This window comes from Actinia tenebrosa, unplaced genomic scaffold (assembly GCF_029948245.1).
Source record: "Actinia tenebrosa isolate PJP-AT-01 unplaced genomic scaffold, QUT_ActTen_1.0 PGA_scaffold17__23_contigs__length_9995812, whole genome shotgun sequence".
In the NCBI taxonomy this organism is placed as follows: Eukaryota; Metazoa; Cnidaria; class Anthozoa; order Actiniaria; family Actiniidae; genus Actinia; species Actinia tenebrosa.
Genome location: NW_028292577.1, coordinates 216,176 through 234,813, shown reverse-complemented (window position 1 = coordinate 234,813; position 18,638 = coordinate 216,176). Strand labels below are relative to the sequence as shown.

Sequence of the window (18,638 nt, the reverse complement as noted above, 5' to 3'; positions counted from 1 at the left end):
GAGGGTTGATTGGACTTCCGTTTACCTTTCTTATATTTGCTATCCACCACCTGAGCTCCTCTTGGGCATGGTGGTTTAGGGTGATTTGTGTCTCGTAGTTGTGTTCGTTGATTCGAAGGTGCTTTATAAGTTGAATCTGTAAACGTCGGAAGTGTAAGGGGGCCTGATGTATTGCCAGACGAATTGATTCCAGAGAGCCGAGTAGGCTTGCTACGTCCTGTGCCAGCATAGTTGGGTTGGTCAGGGCGTTCTGGCATTTGTCCAGAACTTTCTGGACTTTTCCTCTGGTAGGCTCAGAGTTAGTGTCTCTGAATTTACTATAAACCCTAGGAAGGTAATGGATTGGCTTGGTTTCAGCTGGGACTTTTCCCAATTGATAGTGAAACCTAGGTCTTGAAGCAGTTTCAATGCCATTGATGTGTTGGTCTCGGACTCTGTCATCGTGGACCCCAACAAAAGAAAATCGTCAAGCTAACATGCGTACACCTCTTTTCGAAGAAACGAGACGACCGGTTTGGTCAGTTTTGTAAATATTCTTGGTGCTGTATTTAGACCAAAGGGGAGACCTTCGAATGCGTAGCATTTGTTTTCCCACAAAAATCTCAGGTATTTTTGAGATTTGTGAATTTTATTGATAGGTACACGTCCTTCAGATCTATAGACTTCATAAAGTCCCCCTTCCTTAGGATGGTTTTTAAGCACGATATGTTTTCCATTTGAAAGTGGGAGTTCTGTATGAAATGATTGAGATGACTCAGATCTATGACTGGTCTGAAGGATCCTCCTTTTTTGGGCACCAAGAACAAGCGGCTGTAAAAGCCTGGTTCGTTTGGGGAGGGGTCCACATAGATTGCCCCATATTCAGGAGTCTTTGAATCTCTGCGTCTAATAACGGTTTTGTTTGTTTTGTTGAATTTGTCACAACTGGAATTCTTTGAACTGGAACACAACAAAAGGGAAATTGATACCCTGTAACAATGTCTAGGATTTCTTGGTCTGAGGTTATTTCCCTCCATTTGTTTAGGAATCTGTTGATTCCCGATTTGTCCCCTTTGAGGGGCGAAAGGACCGGTAGTTGTTTGAGCGGTTACTTTGGTATTTGGAAAAACCGCGCGACTGGTTGGAGTGCTTGGACCTTTGAATGTAATTTGGTTTACGATTTGCTTGTTGGTTTTTAGTGGGGACTGAGAGATTTTTGGCTAGACCCCTACTAAGTTCTGCCTGTTTAGAGGCTAAGGTGGGAAAATCTTCACCGAAAAACATAGTTTTGGCATTAGGCAAAGGTTCATCTGCCAGGTTAATTAATTTTTTTTTTAATTAATTAATTAATTATTTATTTATTTATTTTTGTTGTTGCTAATAGTCGCTAGGACCCTTTTCCTGCGAACAGTTGAAAGGAGATAATTTGAAGAGCCTAGTAAGCGTAAGGCTTGTTCTAAAATGTTCTTAACCTGATTAGGTGACACTTCTTTCCCCGTTGATAGGGCATCGTGTAAGCAACAAAGTGGACCTGTGGTGTTTAGCAAAGCTTTTTGAGCCAAACATAGGTCTTTATCACGATTCTGGACAAATCTTTTTATTTGTGGATTGTTTATTGGATTTACAACTGAGGTATCTAGAGTGGGTGCCCTTAGGCAATCAAGTGAGGGAACACTGAAATTTTCAAGAATGTCTGACACCTGGTCATGGCTTAATTTCTTCCTAAAGTGCATATCTAGGAAGGTTGATAGCCCCTTGGTTGGTTCCCAGTAGGATGGTGTGGCCCCAGGGTCATACATTTCATCATCTATTAGCGTATTTTCGCCGTTTGTTGAAGCAGTTTCAGTTCTTGGAGACTCGGAGCCTGGATTGAGTAGCTTATCAGTCAAGATTGGTGGTCTATCATCCGAGTTTGGTGGCTTGACAGCCGAGCTTGGTGGCTTATTAGCCGAGTTTGGTGGCTTAATAGCCGAGTTTGGTGGCTTAATAGCCGAGTTTGGTGGCTTAATAGCCGAGTTTGGTGGCTTAATAGCCGAGCTTGGTGGGGACTGTGTCCCTTCTTGATATTCTGGGAGATCGTAGTCCAGGTCTATGTCTTCTGTTTGGACTGAGAGCAGATCATTGTAATCTATCTCGGTGTGTTTTGGCGGGAAAGATTCCATGTTAACTTCGAGAGTTGAGATACGGTTATTCGTCTTTGAAATCGCTTCTTGGATTTCTTTCAGTGTTGAGAAGACTGAATTTATATCCTTTTGGTCCACTTGGGATGTTTTTTGTCGTTTGCTATGCCTAGAGCTTGTTGATTCGGACGAACTGTCCGTGTGGCGGGAAGAATGTTTAGATCGTTTACGAGAAGACATTGTAGCTACTAGAGCTAAAAATTCAAAATATTACAAGCAATTGTATCCCGAATGGGATTATTTATGATTCTGGGTATAGGAGTAGGCTAAAAGGTATAAAATAGAGGATAAAAACACGGTTAGTAACCACTTACCTTATCGTACGTCCGAAGCACAGCAGAAAAAGATGAAAAGTACTATGTGACTTCGCACTTAGTGCAGCACGGGATTCTGGGATTACGTCATCAATATTTAAACTCTAGGGGAGTGGAGTGCGTTAAAATGTGGTCCGAAGCACAAATGGCAGGATTCTACCTATTGTTTTCTCATATATTTCGAACGGAGTTTGTGAAATATAATTTATATTGTAATATCAATAATTTGGTAATCACTCAATTACTAATTTCATTTTTGGGATACCTGTGGTGAGCTCGGCGCGCAAAGACCTACTGGGAAAATATTTGCGCTTGATAATATATATACATTACTGAAAGGTTCGTGCTATGAACATGCGCGACGTACATATGTATAATTATATCATTTTGTCACATGACCATTTCCCGCCCTTTTTGAAACGCGAATGGTTTTAGAATTCGGAATAAACGTTACGCATCAAATATGGCGGGAAACGGTCATGTGATCTTTGGCGTACGTCTGAGTGAACATCACCTGCAACAGCGTCAAAAATATAAATATTTTTAAATGTTAATAATCTATAATAATCTATAAAATACATACGGCAATAAACCAATGTAAACTTAACAAGAGCAGTTGGCGATATGTCCGATATAGAACTGTGGCATAATTTTTTTTCTGGTTCGGTGATTTTAGTCGATTGTCTCCCCCAGCCCGTTCCCAAGTGATATATTGAGTGTATACACCTATTTCAATAAACGTTGTGGGTTGGCGGATCTGAAATCTGAGGGGAAGTAACACGCTTCAAACTTGAATATATCAGTTTACAGTCAAACGACGTAGATTGGAATATGAGGCCTGAAAGAACAAACGCTCTGTTTTGTCTCAGATCGCCCATTTCAGATCCGCCAACTGACAACGTTCATAGGACGTTTGCATGATGGCGTCATTTGACTCCCACTACCATAATGCTTCGCGAATTTTCTTTCTTATTCAAATTTGTATTTCCTCATGAGAATAGTGAGACAATAAGCGCTAATTAACTGAACAAAAGAAAGCGTGCAAGGGAGTCTGGTAGTAGAGGTCATTAACCCCATCATGGCAAACGTCCTATTGAAATGCGTTTATCATTCGTTACTGGTACGATTTTTTTTCATTTTCGCACGTATTCTCGTCAAAGAATTCAACCCGAGATATCCCTTATTTTTTGTCGTTGAATCTGCACGCGATTCCCTTCTCTGGTACGTTAGCTCTGCGTATGGACTTGTACCTTGTACCACTAATCCTTCCTGAGGTCTAAGATACGATGATACTTCATAATAATTCGTCTCCATACTTGATGATGGTTGTGGTGCATTGGGTAGCCTGTGCCGTCGTTGGGGTGGTGGAATCAACGCACGCCTAAAGCCTGGTGTCTTTATATCCTGCGAATCGTCATCAATATTTTGTTCTTGGTAATGGAAGCTATTGTCGGATATTATCTCTAAGTGGGTCGGATGCTCGGTATAAGCGGTTGAGGGTTGTCGAGATGAAGATGGTGGAAGAGGTAAGGGTTTTCGTGGGGGCGCTGCTATTGGAGTGATGGCGGTGGGGCTTTGGTTGTCACTCTGTTCTGCGGTTGTCCTTTCAAGTGTGGTCATCTAGAAGAACGAATCAACCATATTCATTCTCCGGTCAAATATTTCAGTTTCATCTTTTTAGATGTTTTATGGAAATTCCTAAGAGAATGAATTTTCTGGTGATAGAAGAAGTTGGGGGACTGGACCCAAGATGCAATCGCAAAGCATGCATGGATTGTTTGAGTCTCATTTACTCAGCATGAAATGAAGTTTTTCAAGATGAGCCGCTTTTGTCTCAGGTATTCTAACCTATTCTAACCCTAACCCTTACTTAGAAAGGACTGAAGAACACTCACCTTTTTGGCTTCTATGTCGTGTCTGCTGAAAATGAAAAATAAATTCAATGTTGACTCGATCACTTGGTAAAATCATTTAACGTCGTGCAAACATTGCCTGCTTAAGCAACTACTCAACCTGATGTCGCGCAAGATGAGCATCGCATTCGCAAATCATATCGCCTTAGTATATGAAAAAAAGGAAAAAAAATAAAAAACCAAGTCAAAATGAATACAAATTACAGCGGATTCAGGTTGAGCGTTTAACGTGACTGTTTGTGGCAATCGTTGTACCAGTTTAATTTGCACGTTGTCATGGAGACGTTTTGTTAGGCGGCTGGGAACATATTCGGCAGATACGAATTACTGTTCAGAGGGAAAAATGAATGAATGTATACCTTGACTTTTTACTGCAGTTCCCTGAAATCAGAAGCAAAAACTCCAAGTTAAACGACTTAAATACACAGCACAGACAGGCGTGTAAGAGACAGTCATACTTACGCTTAGTGCAAATGCAAAGGGTCACGATGATCAAGAAAAACAGGTTTAAAGCACACACGGAAACGATTAGGCCAAAGTGCTCTTTTGCGCACACCTCTATTGAACAACTACAAGCATATTTATTCATAAGTGAACCAGTTTGTAGATAAGTCTTAATAGTGCTGTTGGTAGGCAGCGTTCCATTATTTACTGGTACTGGTGCTGTAGTAGGGTAGTCGTAGTGTTCTGTAGTAGTGTTGTTACTCATGGTAACGTGTACCTGTCGGAGAAAAAAATGTTATTATCAATAGATGTCATTTCCTTTCTTGTTTGGAATATTTACCATCTAATTTCAATGATGATGGTAGCACATGACGGATAGTGTTTGCCTTTCGACCACTGAAGACTAATATATTTCATTCAGCTGATTGATTCCAAGCAATAGAATATTCTATACTTTCTGGTTGATAGCACTCGACGGCCAGTGTTTTTAACTTCACTGAATGCTGGCAATGAGATTCGTGAGATGCATCAGAGATTCATTTAGCTGATTGATTCCAAGGTATTACTAAGATTATGGACGAAACAAGGGCGGATCCAGGGTTTTTATGAAGGGGGGTCTCAGGGGTAAATTTTGTGGGCAAAGGAATCCCAGTCGCATTTTTACCACAAGAAGCCCATTTGACCTCAGGAATGACAGGGGGGTCTCGACCCCCCCCCCCCCCCCCCGACCCTCCCCCTGGATCCGCCCTTGACGAAATATTCGTTTTCGAAAGTAGAACTGAATGAAGAAACGAAAAATCGAAACTACGAAGAATATAATAAATATACATCTCTACAACATTACTTTACATTACTGACGCCAAAACTGCGTATACTCGGGACATCTGTGTAGGGAACACGTTACAACTAAACAGCCTTCGCCTAGATAGCAAAAACGGTTGTGAAAATTAACATCCACTGCTCATCCTCTGTTGTTTAACATACCCAGAAATTACGATCTATTTTTTCAGAGTTCATTCATCACAAGCAGCCCGGTTAGAGAAGGGCTAGTTATTCATAAAGAGTCCAGGACTAGAACTGAATCCGTATAGTAGAGGAAACATTTGCCACTTATCATGCATTTTTGCCGAGCAGTTCAACCATGGTCCATAACTTTGTTATTTATTATCAACATGAAAATCCATTCTTAAATGAGCAAGCAAATCGTAGCCAGTTGTACTAGCGAGACTTACCTTAGTCAAGACGAGGAAGATCTTAACAGGAACTTGAGGAATCTGTAATGCCTTCGTATAGTGACTGTTATTATCAACTATGCCATTATATCAGTGTAAGTAAAGAGAGTTTTTAGTCCACTTGCTGCAAACCAAAGGACAAAATACCAGTATGAAGATCTGATGCATCGTCATCGATGGTTCGATCTCTGAAACGAGTCGACCACTCTTTGAAAGGCGGTTTGACAAAGGAATTATTCAGAAAAAATGTGGTGATTGGGCAATCCAAAAACATTGGATATTATATTCTCCCTCTCTCTCTACGTTCTGAGAATTATATTTATATTTGTTTTTTATATTTAAAAAACACTCTCCTTCCCTATATTTGGCGAAGTTGTGGAAAAGCCTTCTATTATCGTACCTATAATTTCAACCATGAGTCTCTCATTTCTGTAGTGAAAACTATACCATAGCAGGCCTCAATCATATGTTACCGACTAATTTTATTTTATTTGTTTCACCGTCACAAAGTCAGTGAAACGGTTTGGAAGCACAATATCGCGTAGCCAATTACTGTGGACCCTTTTCTATATTTTGAATACGACACGACTACTATTCTTCGATTGTACGTTAGTCATCGCGGCCACGTTGGTGCCATTTAACAAAAAATTCCTCATTAGCATCCATTGTTAACGGCACCACAATGGCCGCCATGTTTTTGTCTTTTGACTCTCTTGGGAATGCATGCTTGCAATCCATCAATTCGATTAAGATTAGAAGCATATTCACCTTTCTTCGATAACTAAATTTTCCCTCTAGAAGGAAAACTGCATTGTTTGGTCACGGACTTTGTTTTCCTGCGACCGCATTAATTCTTACTATCGCACCGGAAGTACTAACTTTTGTTTCGCTTTTTGAGAAGGAATCTTAAGTTACTGTTCAGCAAGACTCTTCAAAACTCAAGATCATTTCCTATGGCATAAAAAACTTTTTTTGTCTTTTTGATGCGCAACGTTTTGTATACGTAAATCTATTTTAAAGAATGGCGTCATTGGTATTAGGAATGATGACGACTGACAGGTGTCACGTGACCAAATTGGAGGTTCACCGCTGACCACGTGTTGCGATACTTAACATTTTTATAGCGTTAGTGTAATCTTTCCATCAAATGTACATCATCGCCGCCATGTTGGTGGTATTAAAGACTTCTCATTAGCTTCCTTTGTAAAGGATACCAACATGGCCGCCATGGACACGAGTGAAAAACGTCTGCGCATGCTCTGAATCCGTATTCAAATTAGTCAAAACACAAGAAAATTTGACTTTCAAACATGACTGATAAATTGGACTTCATAAAATGCCAAAACTTAGTGTCCATGCTTGAAACTTAGGTCTAATTCTTTCATATTGTGTTTGTTAATACAGTATCTTGGTCTGACAAAGTATACTCTCGAACTTTTTTGTATACTTGGAGAAAACAAACATTTATTTTCTCACTCAACTCTTTAAAATTCTTAGAAAACGTGCTGAAGTGCACGCATGCGCAAACGTTTTTCCCTAGTGTCGCCGCCATGTTTTTGTCTCTTGAATTCCTTGGGAATGATTGGAAGCCATCGATATATTTACCACTACTGACACTTTTGTGTGACTTATATTTTATTCATGCTAAGAATCATTCCTTAAATTAACGTATTGTGTCTGACTGACATCTATATATGGAACATGCAGCGATATCTACAGTTTAGTCAGTTCATTGTTCAAATGGCTTATGTTTATATGAGTGAATGCAATACGAAAGAAGCCCGAGCACCTCGCGAGTGAAGCACGAATATAATCCGAGTGAGATGGATGGATACAAACCAGATACAAACATAAAGGCACGATCAAGAAAGATTTGAGAATGAAACCTGAGGAAGAAACGATCGATTCACGAATAGAATTACTTTAGCTACCATTGTTTGTCTGTCGTCTTTTGTCGCCTCTTTTTGTTGTGCATGGTCGTAAAAAAACAAGTTAGAACCGCAAGAACGACTTATTCTACGTATTGTAGGCAGTGAATCCGTTATTGTATAAATGCCAATGTTGTTTTTAGTATTTAGGTGCAGATAACCTAGCTGGTTTTTAATGCGTTTACAGCAATATTCGCCGTCAATTTAAGGCTCTATAGTCTACTTGAAACTAGATTCAGTGCATCTCATATTTAGTTTTCGGTTTTTAAAAAGTCAAGCATTAGTTCTTTGTTGGAGAGGCCCTCCTTATTTCCCCCAAAAAAATATTATCGTATTCCCAGATTTTTTTCTTGTCAGTGATTAATTATTCGTCCAACTCTGAAGGTTGTTCTTCATTGAGTATTTTTGACAGCAGTGAGATGTCGGGGATTTCCCGATTCAATGCTGATGTCACTCACACAGGTGCCCATTGATTGGCTGTCGTCTTTCTCTTTGCTTCCTTGCGCATGCGTATCAGCTTCACTTAAGGCTGAGTTCGTTTCCGACAGGTCGTCTTGGCCGTGGTCTTCCTGTGTTGTGGAGTTAGCATCCATCACCTCGTAGTCTAAATCAGATTCATTGTCTTCTTCAGCCGACTTGGTGGACAGTGTTGAGCGATCACCAACGTTGTCATAGAGATGAGCATAGTTACAGCTTTTGTTTGAGCCTGCGGGGTTATTGAGTTGCTCGTAGTCATGGCAACTATTTCCTTCCCCCTCCCATTTCAACGAAATGTTTGTGTCGCCACATTCAGATGATTCACCGAGAATGATCCTCGCTACCTCCTTGTCGGTATGTCTGATAAGGAATTCTTCCATTAATGGAATCAGATTCGACAGGTCGTCCTCGCTGTAATCCTCCTCGATGTGCAGCACTGCATTGAGCAGAACAAGCTTCTTTCTCGTCATGTTTTCCGGTTTCAACCAGTTGTTTTGTCGTTCATCCTCGACAATCGTGTTGCTCAAGGCGTACTCGATGTTTTCGGCGAGCGACTCGATGGCGTCCACTTCTTGTACAAACTTTGTCTTGGTTGGTTTATAGAGGGGCGTAATGGCTGGACCAACTCTCCAGCCAGCTATCATCTTAATTTGGTGCATCACAAAGTCCACTATCTCAAAGTCATTGGGCTGTAAATCGACATCGCTCTTGACCTCGGCTAGGGTATCATTAATGATGGACAAGAAGACGTTGACTAGAATCATGAAGACATATATCATATAAGTGAAGAAGAAGATTGGTCCAAAAATACGGTTGTTGGCCATAAGTGCGTCAAAGTCAAATCCTCCTAAGGTCAAGGACATCATGGTACTGACACACGTGGTGAATGAGCTGTAGTTTTCATCATGAGGTCCAAAAACGATGATGGCAAACTGGACGTAAGCAAGGAAGATGACCATGAACATGATAAAGAAGGAGAATAACGGTTTACCACAGGCCTTGACTGTCTCGGTTAAAAGTGACATGCGTCGGTTGAACCTCAGAAGGCGAAGAGACTTCAAGATAGCGAAAAACACAGCAAATCCAAGCGTAGCCACCTGGTACTCCTCCAGTAGCAAAAGATACGTAAAACTGATGAAATCATTAGGGTTTTCTTTCATTGATTTCACGGCAAATTTTCCGAATACGAATCGAGCGAAATAAAGTCCAACCGCTGAGAATGACATTCCAATGACTAAAAACTCCAAGTAGTTCCAAGGATCCTCGAAATACTTTTTCCTGCGTCTGTAGAGTTCTTTGATTTCGCTGTATGTGAACATGAATAGAAAGGCGAAATAGATGATTTCAAACGCCATTATGGTCAGCTGCTCGGGTCCTGTATAGCGATATAGACGGATGGGTCTGAATTGTACGTAATGGTAATATCCCCCTGTAGGGATGATTTCAGTCAGCATCGTCACAACGCAAAAGAAATTAGAATATGCGTTGTAGAGTGAGAACTCGGTAAAGATTGCCCTTGTATAGCGATCAATCCAGATCTCAAGCTCAAGCTTCTGCATGGACTTGATGGTTTCCAACCTGTTTGGATTCACATTGGCCACGTAACCTGAAAATGACCAGAGTATTAGCATTGGTTAGGTAATGCTGTAGCGTTGGTTAGGTAATGCAGTAGCATTGGTTAGGTAATGCAGTAGCATTGGTTAGGTAATGCAGTAGCATTGGTTAGGTAATGCAGTAGCATTGGTTAGGTAATGCAGTAGCATTGGTTAGGTAATGCAGTAGCATTAGGTAATGCAGTAGCATTGGTTAGGTAATGCAGTAGCATTTGTTAGGTAATACAATAGCATTTGTTAGGTAAATGCAGTAGCATTAGGTAATGCAGTAGCATTGGTTAGGTAATGCAGTAGCATTGGTTAGGTAATGCAGTAGCATTTGTTAGGTAATGCAATAGCATTTGTTAGGTAAATGCAGTAGCATTAGGTAATGCAGTAGCATTGGTTAGGTAATGCACTAGCATTAGGTAATGCAATAGCATTGGTTAGGTAAATGCAGTAGCATTAGGTAATGCAGTAGCATTGTTTAGGTAATGCAGTAGCATTAGTTAGGCAATGCAGTAGCATTTGTTAGGCAATGCAGTAGCATTGGTTAGGTAATGCAGTAGCATTGGTTAGGTAATGCAGTAGCATTAGATAATGCAGTAGCATTGGTTAGGCAATGCTAGGTAATGCAGTAGCATTGGTTAGGTAATGCAGTAGCATCATGTGCATTGAAGTTGTGCATCGATGTTTTGCATTAATGTGAAACTAATATGACACGGCACGGTCACGGTATGGAATTGACAACATCATTAGAGCCAATCACAGGGCGCAAGGTCATCGCTCAGCCACTCTTGGATACGGTAGCGTCACTCGTCTGTACTGTGAGCTTCTCACACTCATACGAAATTTGTTTTATTGAATATACATATGTTGATGTCAGCTGATCGGAGAACCCGAAAAAAATACCCGATGCGAATTCTTGAGCCATGGCTGATTTCAGCTACGTTACTTTACAACTTCGTTAAATAATGATCATGGTGACAAAAATGATACTTACCCCCACCCCAGTAAGTGTTGAATATACCCCAATAAGGGGTTCCTTTGAGATCCCATGCACTCCGCCAGACCCAGGGGGACTTCTTGTCTTTCTTCAGTTCCTCTTGCATCGTCTCGTTGACCGCCACCCATCCAGGAAGGTAAGGGCTTTCATCTTCTTTCTCCCATGAGTATTTAGCAGAGCAACTATATACGTGCTTCTCTAGGACCGGGTGGATCACGCAGTTCCCTATGAATAACATTTACGTAAGTACATGTGATAGAAGTGGAAAGTACGTACAGTCTTTTCTTTGCCAGTACTGGAATGAAGACGGTGACCGTCATTCACACATCATTGCCGCCATGTTGGTGGTATTTAACAAAGGATTCCTCGTCCGTATCCCGAATACCATCAACATGGCTATCAACTCGAGAACCTCCAAGGTATGCTTGCAAACCCCTTAGTGTAAAAGCAGGGTGGATAAGCTGCAGACTAAATTCAGAGTCACCACAGGTAGCCCAAGAAAAGATAAGAAACCCCGACACAAATGTATGACGTCATCACATGAAGCCCAAGCGTATAATTATTCAACCAAAGAGTCAGCTATTTTTAAATCTATCTATCCGACACTCATGGTGTTTCTCACCTGGCTTGACTTTAAGAAGGCGCAGTCGAGCTGTTCCAATAACATAAGCTGTTCCACTATCCGCGATAGCGTCTTTAGGGAACTTATGTACAGTAGAGTTATCAAAGTAAGACCCGGATCCGGCACCACCCGAGGTTCGTTTATGGATCTTCACGTTCCATCCTCGTCTACTGGTCCGTTTGATGCTTTCTTCAGTCCACAGCTGTTCTTCTCTCTCTTCTACGTATGGTCCATACCAGTAATTTGGCTTGAGGGAAGGGATGACAGTTTGGTGGAGCCAGGCCCAATAGTTGACAGGCTCACTGACCTGAGGTAATGGAAGGTGAATACTTTAATAACAAATAATATTAACTCGCCTTGCCGACATTTCAAATGAGACTGGTATTGGGTTCTTCCCGTATCGAATTGTGGGATTGAATCTAAGGAGGCGTACTATATCAACAGTACTATTTTTGTTAGATTTACAAAGACGATAAGTACGTCCTCGAGATAACGGTGCTCAGCGATGTCTTCACAGACGTTTTCTGAGATAGTTAACATGGTGCATTGTGGTCTAGCTTGGGTACAAACATCTTGTTTTCACCATTTCTTGTATGGTGTTGCTTGTACCCAATCTAGACCACAATGCATCATGTTGTAACATAGCGCATAGCGGTTTAATTTAGGTACAAACATTTCATTTGCCATTTCCTATTATAGTATTGTTCGTACCCTACCCAGACAACCATGCATTATAATAGACGTTTGCATGATGGCGTCATTGACCTCTACTACCAGACTCCCTTGCACACTTTCTTTTGTTCACTTAATTAGCACCAATTGTCTTACTATTCTTATGAGGGAATACAAATTTAAATGAGAAAAAAATTCTCGAAGCGTTATAGTGGTGGGAGTCAAATGACGCCATCATGCAAACGTCCTATTATCGAACTCAGAAAAGTTCTATGGTAGGGTCCGCAACAAATCAGAGCGTCATCAATCGAGACCATCACTTACCTGATCCAATGGACTTGATCCTGCATACGAGCTGCCAGCAAAGACCTCGGTAGTGAATTTCGATATATGGAAGGCCTGTGGATCTGTACTACCATTTGCGACGATACACAAGACCATGATGTAGATAAAATACACGAGTATTTCCTTGATTATCGCTTTCATCTCCTTCTGTTTCAGTAGTCTTTGTCTCGGCTCGTACAGCATGTCTTCTCCTGGTGGCTTCGGAATGAAGTTACCAAGACGTAGCTTCTCGTTACTGTCGGGATCCCTGTGGATCCATTCCTCGTCGTGTCCTAACTCCGCTGACCGGTTAGTACCGTCGTCAATTTTCTCAGGGTCTTTGATTATGAGCGCCAAGATCATCGCTATGGCAAGGACTTTGATTGGCTGAGATATTAAAACGTCTTGCCAAAAGGAGATCATCATAGCGCTGATCCAGCCTTCAGACTTTTCCTTCCCGAACGTCAGAGAATAGAAGATCGTGAATAAAGATGATACTGCGCATGTCAGGAAGGCGAGAACGTAAGCAATGTAAATCACCCAATAGGGAAGCATGAATGGTTCTTTTTCCTTTTTTGCTTTCTTCTCCTTCTTTTTCTCCTCTTTCTGCTTGTCTTTCGTTTTCTCGGATTTCTCCTCATCCATCGATATCACATAATCATCGTCTTCCATCGCTTCTTCATCCTTCTCCTGCGCTCCCTCCTCCTCCAAATTCTGATCTTTGTCCTCTTTCGCCCCCGCATTTTCTCCGACGTAGAACTTATTAATTCTGTTCTCTGATGGTGGATTCTTTGGACGAGATTTTCGGAATAAATTCATAATCAGCATGTTCATGGGTAAGACCACTAAGCTGCTCGTTATGGCGATCGAGATCTGCTTCGTCGATAATCTAATCGGTCCTATTTTAACTTCAGCGTTGGGTGTCTCCTCGCCAGTCTGATAGAACATGGCGTTAGCGAGCATAGTGCTTAGAAGAATACAAAGACAACATGTCATGCGCTGTACCCTAGTGAACGTGCTCTGAGGCGGCCGGTTGTAGACTGAAAACCACAAATGGCTATCCGAAAAATTCTTCCTTGCTTCTGTGGAAAAGAGAAGGTTGAAGCTTGTGAGTTCTTTATTTGTAGCGGTGTTCAAGACTCTTTCGATTTTTCCATCGTCTTCCTCAACAGCAAACCAGCGGTTGCATATGTACCACGTCTTTTTGTCAGTCTGTAGGTCCCGGATGTACAGACGCGACAGAAACCAAGACGGATTATTCCCGCCATGGTCGTGCCAAATCTTTATGGATCCAAGTTCACCAAGATCATATGGAGTTGTCACAAGAAAGCTGTCAACTGCACCTCGATAAAACTTTGGTCTCGTGCCAACAGTGTCTGTAAGGATCCTTGGCTGAGTCTGTTCCTTTGATCCTGACATGATGATTGTCACTTGAGCGGTCGTTCCCATTCCCGCCTGGAATCCCGTGTATAAGCAAACCTCATACCCGTAAGTATCCCGCGGGTCATTGGATGGAATCGGGATGACACCAATCTAATAGAGACAAGGTAAATATGTACTGGGTTTTTAGTCTTTTCACCTTAAAATTAAGCAATTGGGAAGGCAACATATATCTACTGAATCATCAGCCATTTACTCTCACAGGTGCCCAGTCGCCCCCATGTCAGCTGAATTGGCTGGTTTTCTTTCTGACTCCGAAGGTTTTCCTGCCTCCTTTCAAATCAAACCTAGCTATATCAGCTGGTTGAAGTTGTGCTCCGGGGTCATACATGGACTGAATAGCGGCTGACAGAGGCGCCTTCACATTGCTTTCAGTTCGACCCCGTTGAGCTGCGCCACTGTCGAACTCGATAAAAAGTTTTCTTTTATTTTCACAACCCGTGTTTTTGACAAGAGAGTCAGATGTTACAGTGAACTTTATTCCCTTCAATTCCTGGGTGGGGGGTTAAGCAGTGTACTCTGGGAAGCGCGGGTGGCGTGCGCTCATCAACTCTCACCAATGCGACCCGGGTTCGAGCCTCGGTGTTGTATGTGAGTAGAGTTGTTTGTTGGTTCTCTCCTTTGCTTCGAAGGTTTTTCCCTCCTAAAAAATCAACTTCTAAATTCTAATTCGATCTATTGGCTGCCTTATCGATTGGGATGCAAAACCTGTTAGGCAATGTCCACCCAGGAGTGGTAAATGCATTAGACGTTTATTTGCCTGCACTTTTTTTTCTACGCTTTCAAGAAGGAGGATCAGCCGAGTGAGGCATTTCTCAAGTAACTGGACATTTCTCTAAAACCCACAAATCTGCGCTTGCCTTTTGTATCTAAAGACACCAAAATATTTTCGTACCTTTTCCAAGTCCTTGAGGTCTTGTCTCCTGGCTGGAATCAAGAGCAGGAAATATAAACCAATAGCTGTCAAGAGTATGGCTGTCACCAGGAAGTTCTTAAAAAGTTCATCCAGTGATATTTTACTCCAGTCGATCTTGTTGGGCGGCACGACGAAGTCACTGGCGAAGGACGTGGCGTGGGTGCAGAGACACTGGGTGTGAGTAAGGTTTGAGTCGGGACCAACCTGCAGGACAAAGGAACGAACTGGTGAAGTTATGCTCGAGATATTAGTGCCATTTATAATTATGATCTATTATCGTCATCATCATCATCGTCGTCGTCGTCATCATCAACACCGTTATCATCATCTTAATCATTATCTTAATCATCATCATCGTTGTCGGCAACGGCATCATCATCATCATCGTCATCATCATCATCAACATCGTCATCATCAATATCGTCATCATCAACATCGTCATCATCAACATCGTCATCATCATCATCGTCATCATCATCATCAACATCGTCATCATCAACATCGTCATCATCAACATCGTCATCATCAACACCGTTATCATCATCTTAATCATTATCTTAATCATCATCGTCGTTGTCGGCAACGGCATCATCATCATCAACATCGTCATCATCAACATCGTCATCATCAACATCGTCATCATCAACATCGTCATCATCAACATCGTCATCATCACCATCGTCATCATCATCATCGTCATCATCATCATCAACATCGTCATCATCAACATCGTCATCATCAACATCGTCATCATCAACATCGTCATCATCATCATCGTCATCATCATCATCAACATCGTCATCATCATCATCGTCGTCGTCGTCATCATCAACACCGTTATCATCATCTTAATCATTATCTTAATCATCATCATCGTTGTCGGCAACGGCATCATCATCGTTGTCGGCAACGGCATCATCATCGTCATCATCATCATCAACATCGTCATCATCAACATCGTCTCATCAACATCGTCTCATCATCATCAACATCATCATCAACATCATTATCAACTCCATCGTTATCGTCACCATCATTGTCGTCATGATCATCGTGGACGTCATCATTATCATCATCATCATCATATCATATGTCATATATTATAAAAAGAAGAATGTTAACACGTGAACTGCGTTTTTCGGGAAGGTAGGCGCGCAAGGGATTGCCGCAAAATAGGGGATATTTCTTTCCCTCCTCATACTCACCCATATCAATTCATACTTGCTGTGCCTTTTGAACTACGTAACTGAGAGAGAAATACGACCCTTACCTTGCATCCTTCGCCCGTCCATTTCTCCACACCTTTATCCCAATAAATACACTCCGATGTAAAAGCACACAACGAATAGTTCAGCGCATTGTTGCCATTCTCCTCAGATATTTCTCTGTTTGCCAGTGTTCTGTTGTATTTCACGGCCACGTAGTAGTCCCCTGCAGCACTGTTATTCCATCGGTTGCTCGAAAATAACAGAGAATTGCTGTTCCTTCCTTGGTTGTCTACGGTTGGCAAGCTTTGCCATTCATCATCTCCATTTGGCCTAACGTTTCTCTTAAGCGAGACCGCAAATTCTGGTCTGTCTACCAAGTTTAGTAAGTCTAACACATCAATGTTGATTGAACTCTCATTCCTGGCTACTGTGAACTGGATGTAATGTGTCTCGTGATACCTGAGTGTACCCTGATGACAGTTGGTACGCGAACCCTTCTTTTGTATCCACAGTTCAAGTGGTTTGGTCAGGTTTCCAATCACAATGGAACCTGTGTCGTTTCCTAGTTTGAAATCACTGACATAACTGTGTACGTTACTGGAAGAGTTGTCACCAGTGAAAGGGTTTTCCAGAAACACTATGGACTGGAAAAAAAGGTGAAATATTAAGCGTTAGGTAGTGACCCAGCTTACAAAACCCCTTACGTTACGAGAGAATAGACACCTTGCATGTGGCGTCAGAGGAGCTCAATTTGGAGGACAAAACAAGGAATTTCAATCTCATAAGAATTGGAAACCTATTGTTATTGAGCTGCATTCCAAAGTGCTGCAAGGGGTCTATTGCCAATGGGACTGGTGGTCACAGGTACCCCAGGACCCTCATGTATCAAAATTATCCCTCTCTCGCCTCTTCAAAAAAACATATGCAGGTTACGAAAGAACTGCAATTGGGAATAGTGGACACAGGTACCCAATGCAGAACCCCCATGGTTAACCCTCGTTAATGTGGTAATTTTAGACTTACTTTTGAAGTGACGACCCGAGTCGTGTCATTCAAGTTTCCTCCAACGACTGTACTGGCAAAACCTTCAGGAATAGCAACTTGGCCGCTGCCAGAATAGAGAAGCAAGCCGTCTAAAGAATCAAGGGTGTTTTTGCTGATGGTGTAGTTAATTTCTGGGCTGAATATTCGTGTTGGGAATTCGTTCTGTGAGATGCAGCACTGGATTGTGTCAGTTGTGTTCCTGATCAGCTCTAGAACCACGCCAGAGTAGTACTTGGCCTTATGGAACAAATGTTTTATGTATTAGAAATGTGCCATAAACACGCCTCACAATGATATAAACAGTCGACCAGTCACCCTCCCTGTGAGTTACTCAATCACTCACTCACTCACACACCCAGTGAGTTAGTCAGTCAATCGTGTACCTTAACAAGACAGTGACTCATCTACCTAGTCAGTTAGTCACTCAGCCACCCACCCACCCACCTAGCCACCAAGTGAAGCAGTCAGACAGTTGTCCAGCGGTCAATAATCTAGCCATGCACTCAAACAGTCAGTTATCCACCCATTCAATGGTTAGTCACCCACTCCTCAGTCAGCCATTCAAAAATCAATGGGTAAATCAGTCTTTTCATTGAAATAGTTAACTAGTTCAAAACCCTTCCCCTCCCCACTCCCCCACAACCCCCCACCCTACCCTGCATCCACCAAATTAGTCAGTCGGTATATCCATCAGTCTGCTATCTTCCATTTGGTCAACAGTCAGATCCTCCTTTCCCCCACAATGTACTTACCATTGCAACGTGGTTCAGGTCTGCGGTTGTGTTGCCTGAGTTAGCTTTATGAATGATGGTAGCAAAGCCATGCAAAATTCCTGCTGACGCCTGTGCAAAGGAAGCTATTGCTTTTGAAAGCTCGTTAAAGTTGGCAGACTCTGACTCCACTTGGAAGAAGCTCATCATCTTTTGTAGCATGACGACTAAAAGAACCTGGATTCACAAAACAGTTAGCATTGCATTGTCTATACTCTTATAGATCATAGATTACGTCATAAGAATGCTCTACACTCGAGTAGCAAGATTTTTTCACTACGATATGGCTGTCGTAAAAACACTGTATTCTTCGCTTGCACGTTACATCATCGTCACCATGTTGGTGGTATTCAACAAAATGTATCGTTATATTTTATTGTTAATACCACCAACATGGCCGCCGCCGTGCTTGCAAATATTAGTAGAACGTTTGTATCATCACACGACGAAAACCATGTCGGATTGCAGGAACAATACAATCGTTTGAGTTGAGAAAGAATTCAATTCTCAAGAGCAAAGCAATTCTATTGTTCTGCCATACAACATGGCCGCCGGCACGTGATCATGCAATACGTCA

At 41.8% G+C, this 18,638-nt stretch overlaps 2 protein-coding genes across 3 annotated transcripts in view; both read right to left on the bottom strand.

Moving 5' to 3' along the window:
- Nucleotides 1–2,677: 2,677 nt before the first annotated feature.
- On the bottom strand, nt 2,678–6,218 carry LOC116303414 (uncharacterized). 2 transcript variants are annotated; one of them, XM_031712945.2, is made up of 5 exons: nt 6,063–6,218; nt 4,849–5,107; nt 4,746–4,767; nt 4,369–4,393; nt 2,678–4,093 (listed from the first exon to the last, which is right to left on the bottom strand). In XM_031712945.2, the coding sequence occupies exons 2-5, from the start codon at nt 5,093–5,095 to the stop codon at nt 3,581–3,583; spliced, it is 807 nt and encodes a 268-aa protein (XP_031568805.1). In that variant the 5' UTR covers nt 5,096–5,107; nt 6,063–6,218; the 3' UTR covers nt 2,678–3,580. The 2 variants fall into 2 exon arrangements, with proteins under 2 accessions (XP_031568805.1, XP_031568806.1); XM_031712946.2 differs by having other exon boundaries at nt 4,369–4,390.
- Nucleotides 6,219–7,685: 1,467 nt separating this feature from the next.
- LOC116303425 (uncharacterized) overlaps nt 7,686–18,638 on the bottom strand; it is a 30,804-nt gene continuing 19,851 nt past the window's right edge. Inside the window, 8 exon segments of the mRNA XM_031712954.2 lie at nt 7,686–10,073; nt 11,063–11,290; nt 11,688–11,994; nt 12,684–14,216; nt 15,019–15,243; nt 16,310–16,891; nt 17,271–17,528; nt 18,044–18,238. Of these exon segments, the coding sequence (XP_031568814.2) occupies nt 8,383–10,073; nt 11,063–11,290; nt 11,688–11,994; nt 12,684–14,216; nt 15,019–15,243; nt 16,310–16,891; nt 17,271–17,528; nt 18,044–18,238 (5,019 nt within the window). The 3' untranslated portion in view covers nt 7,686–8,382.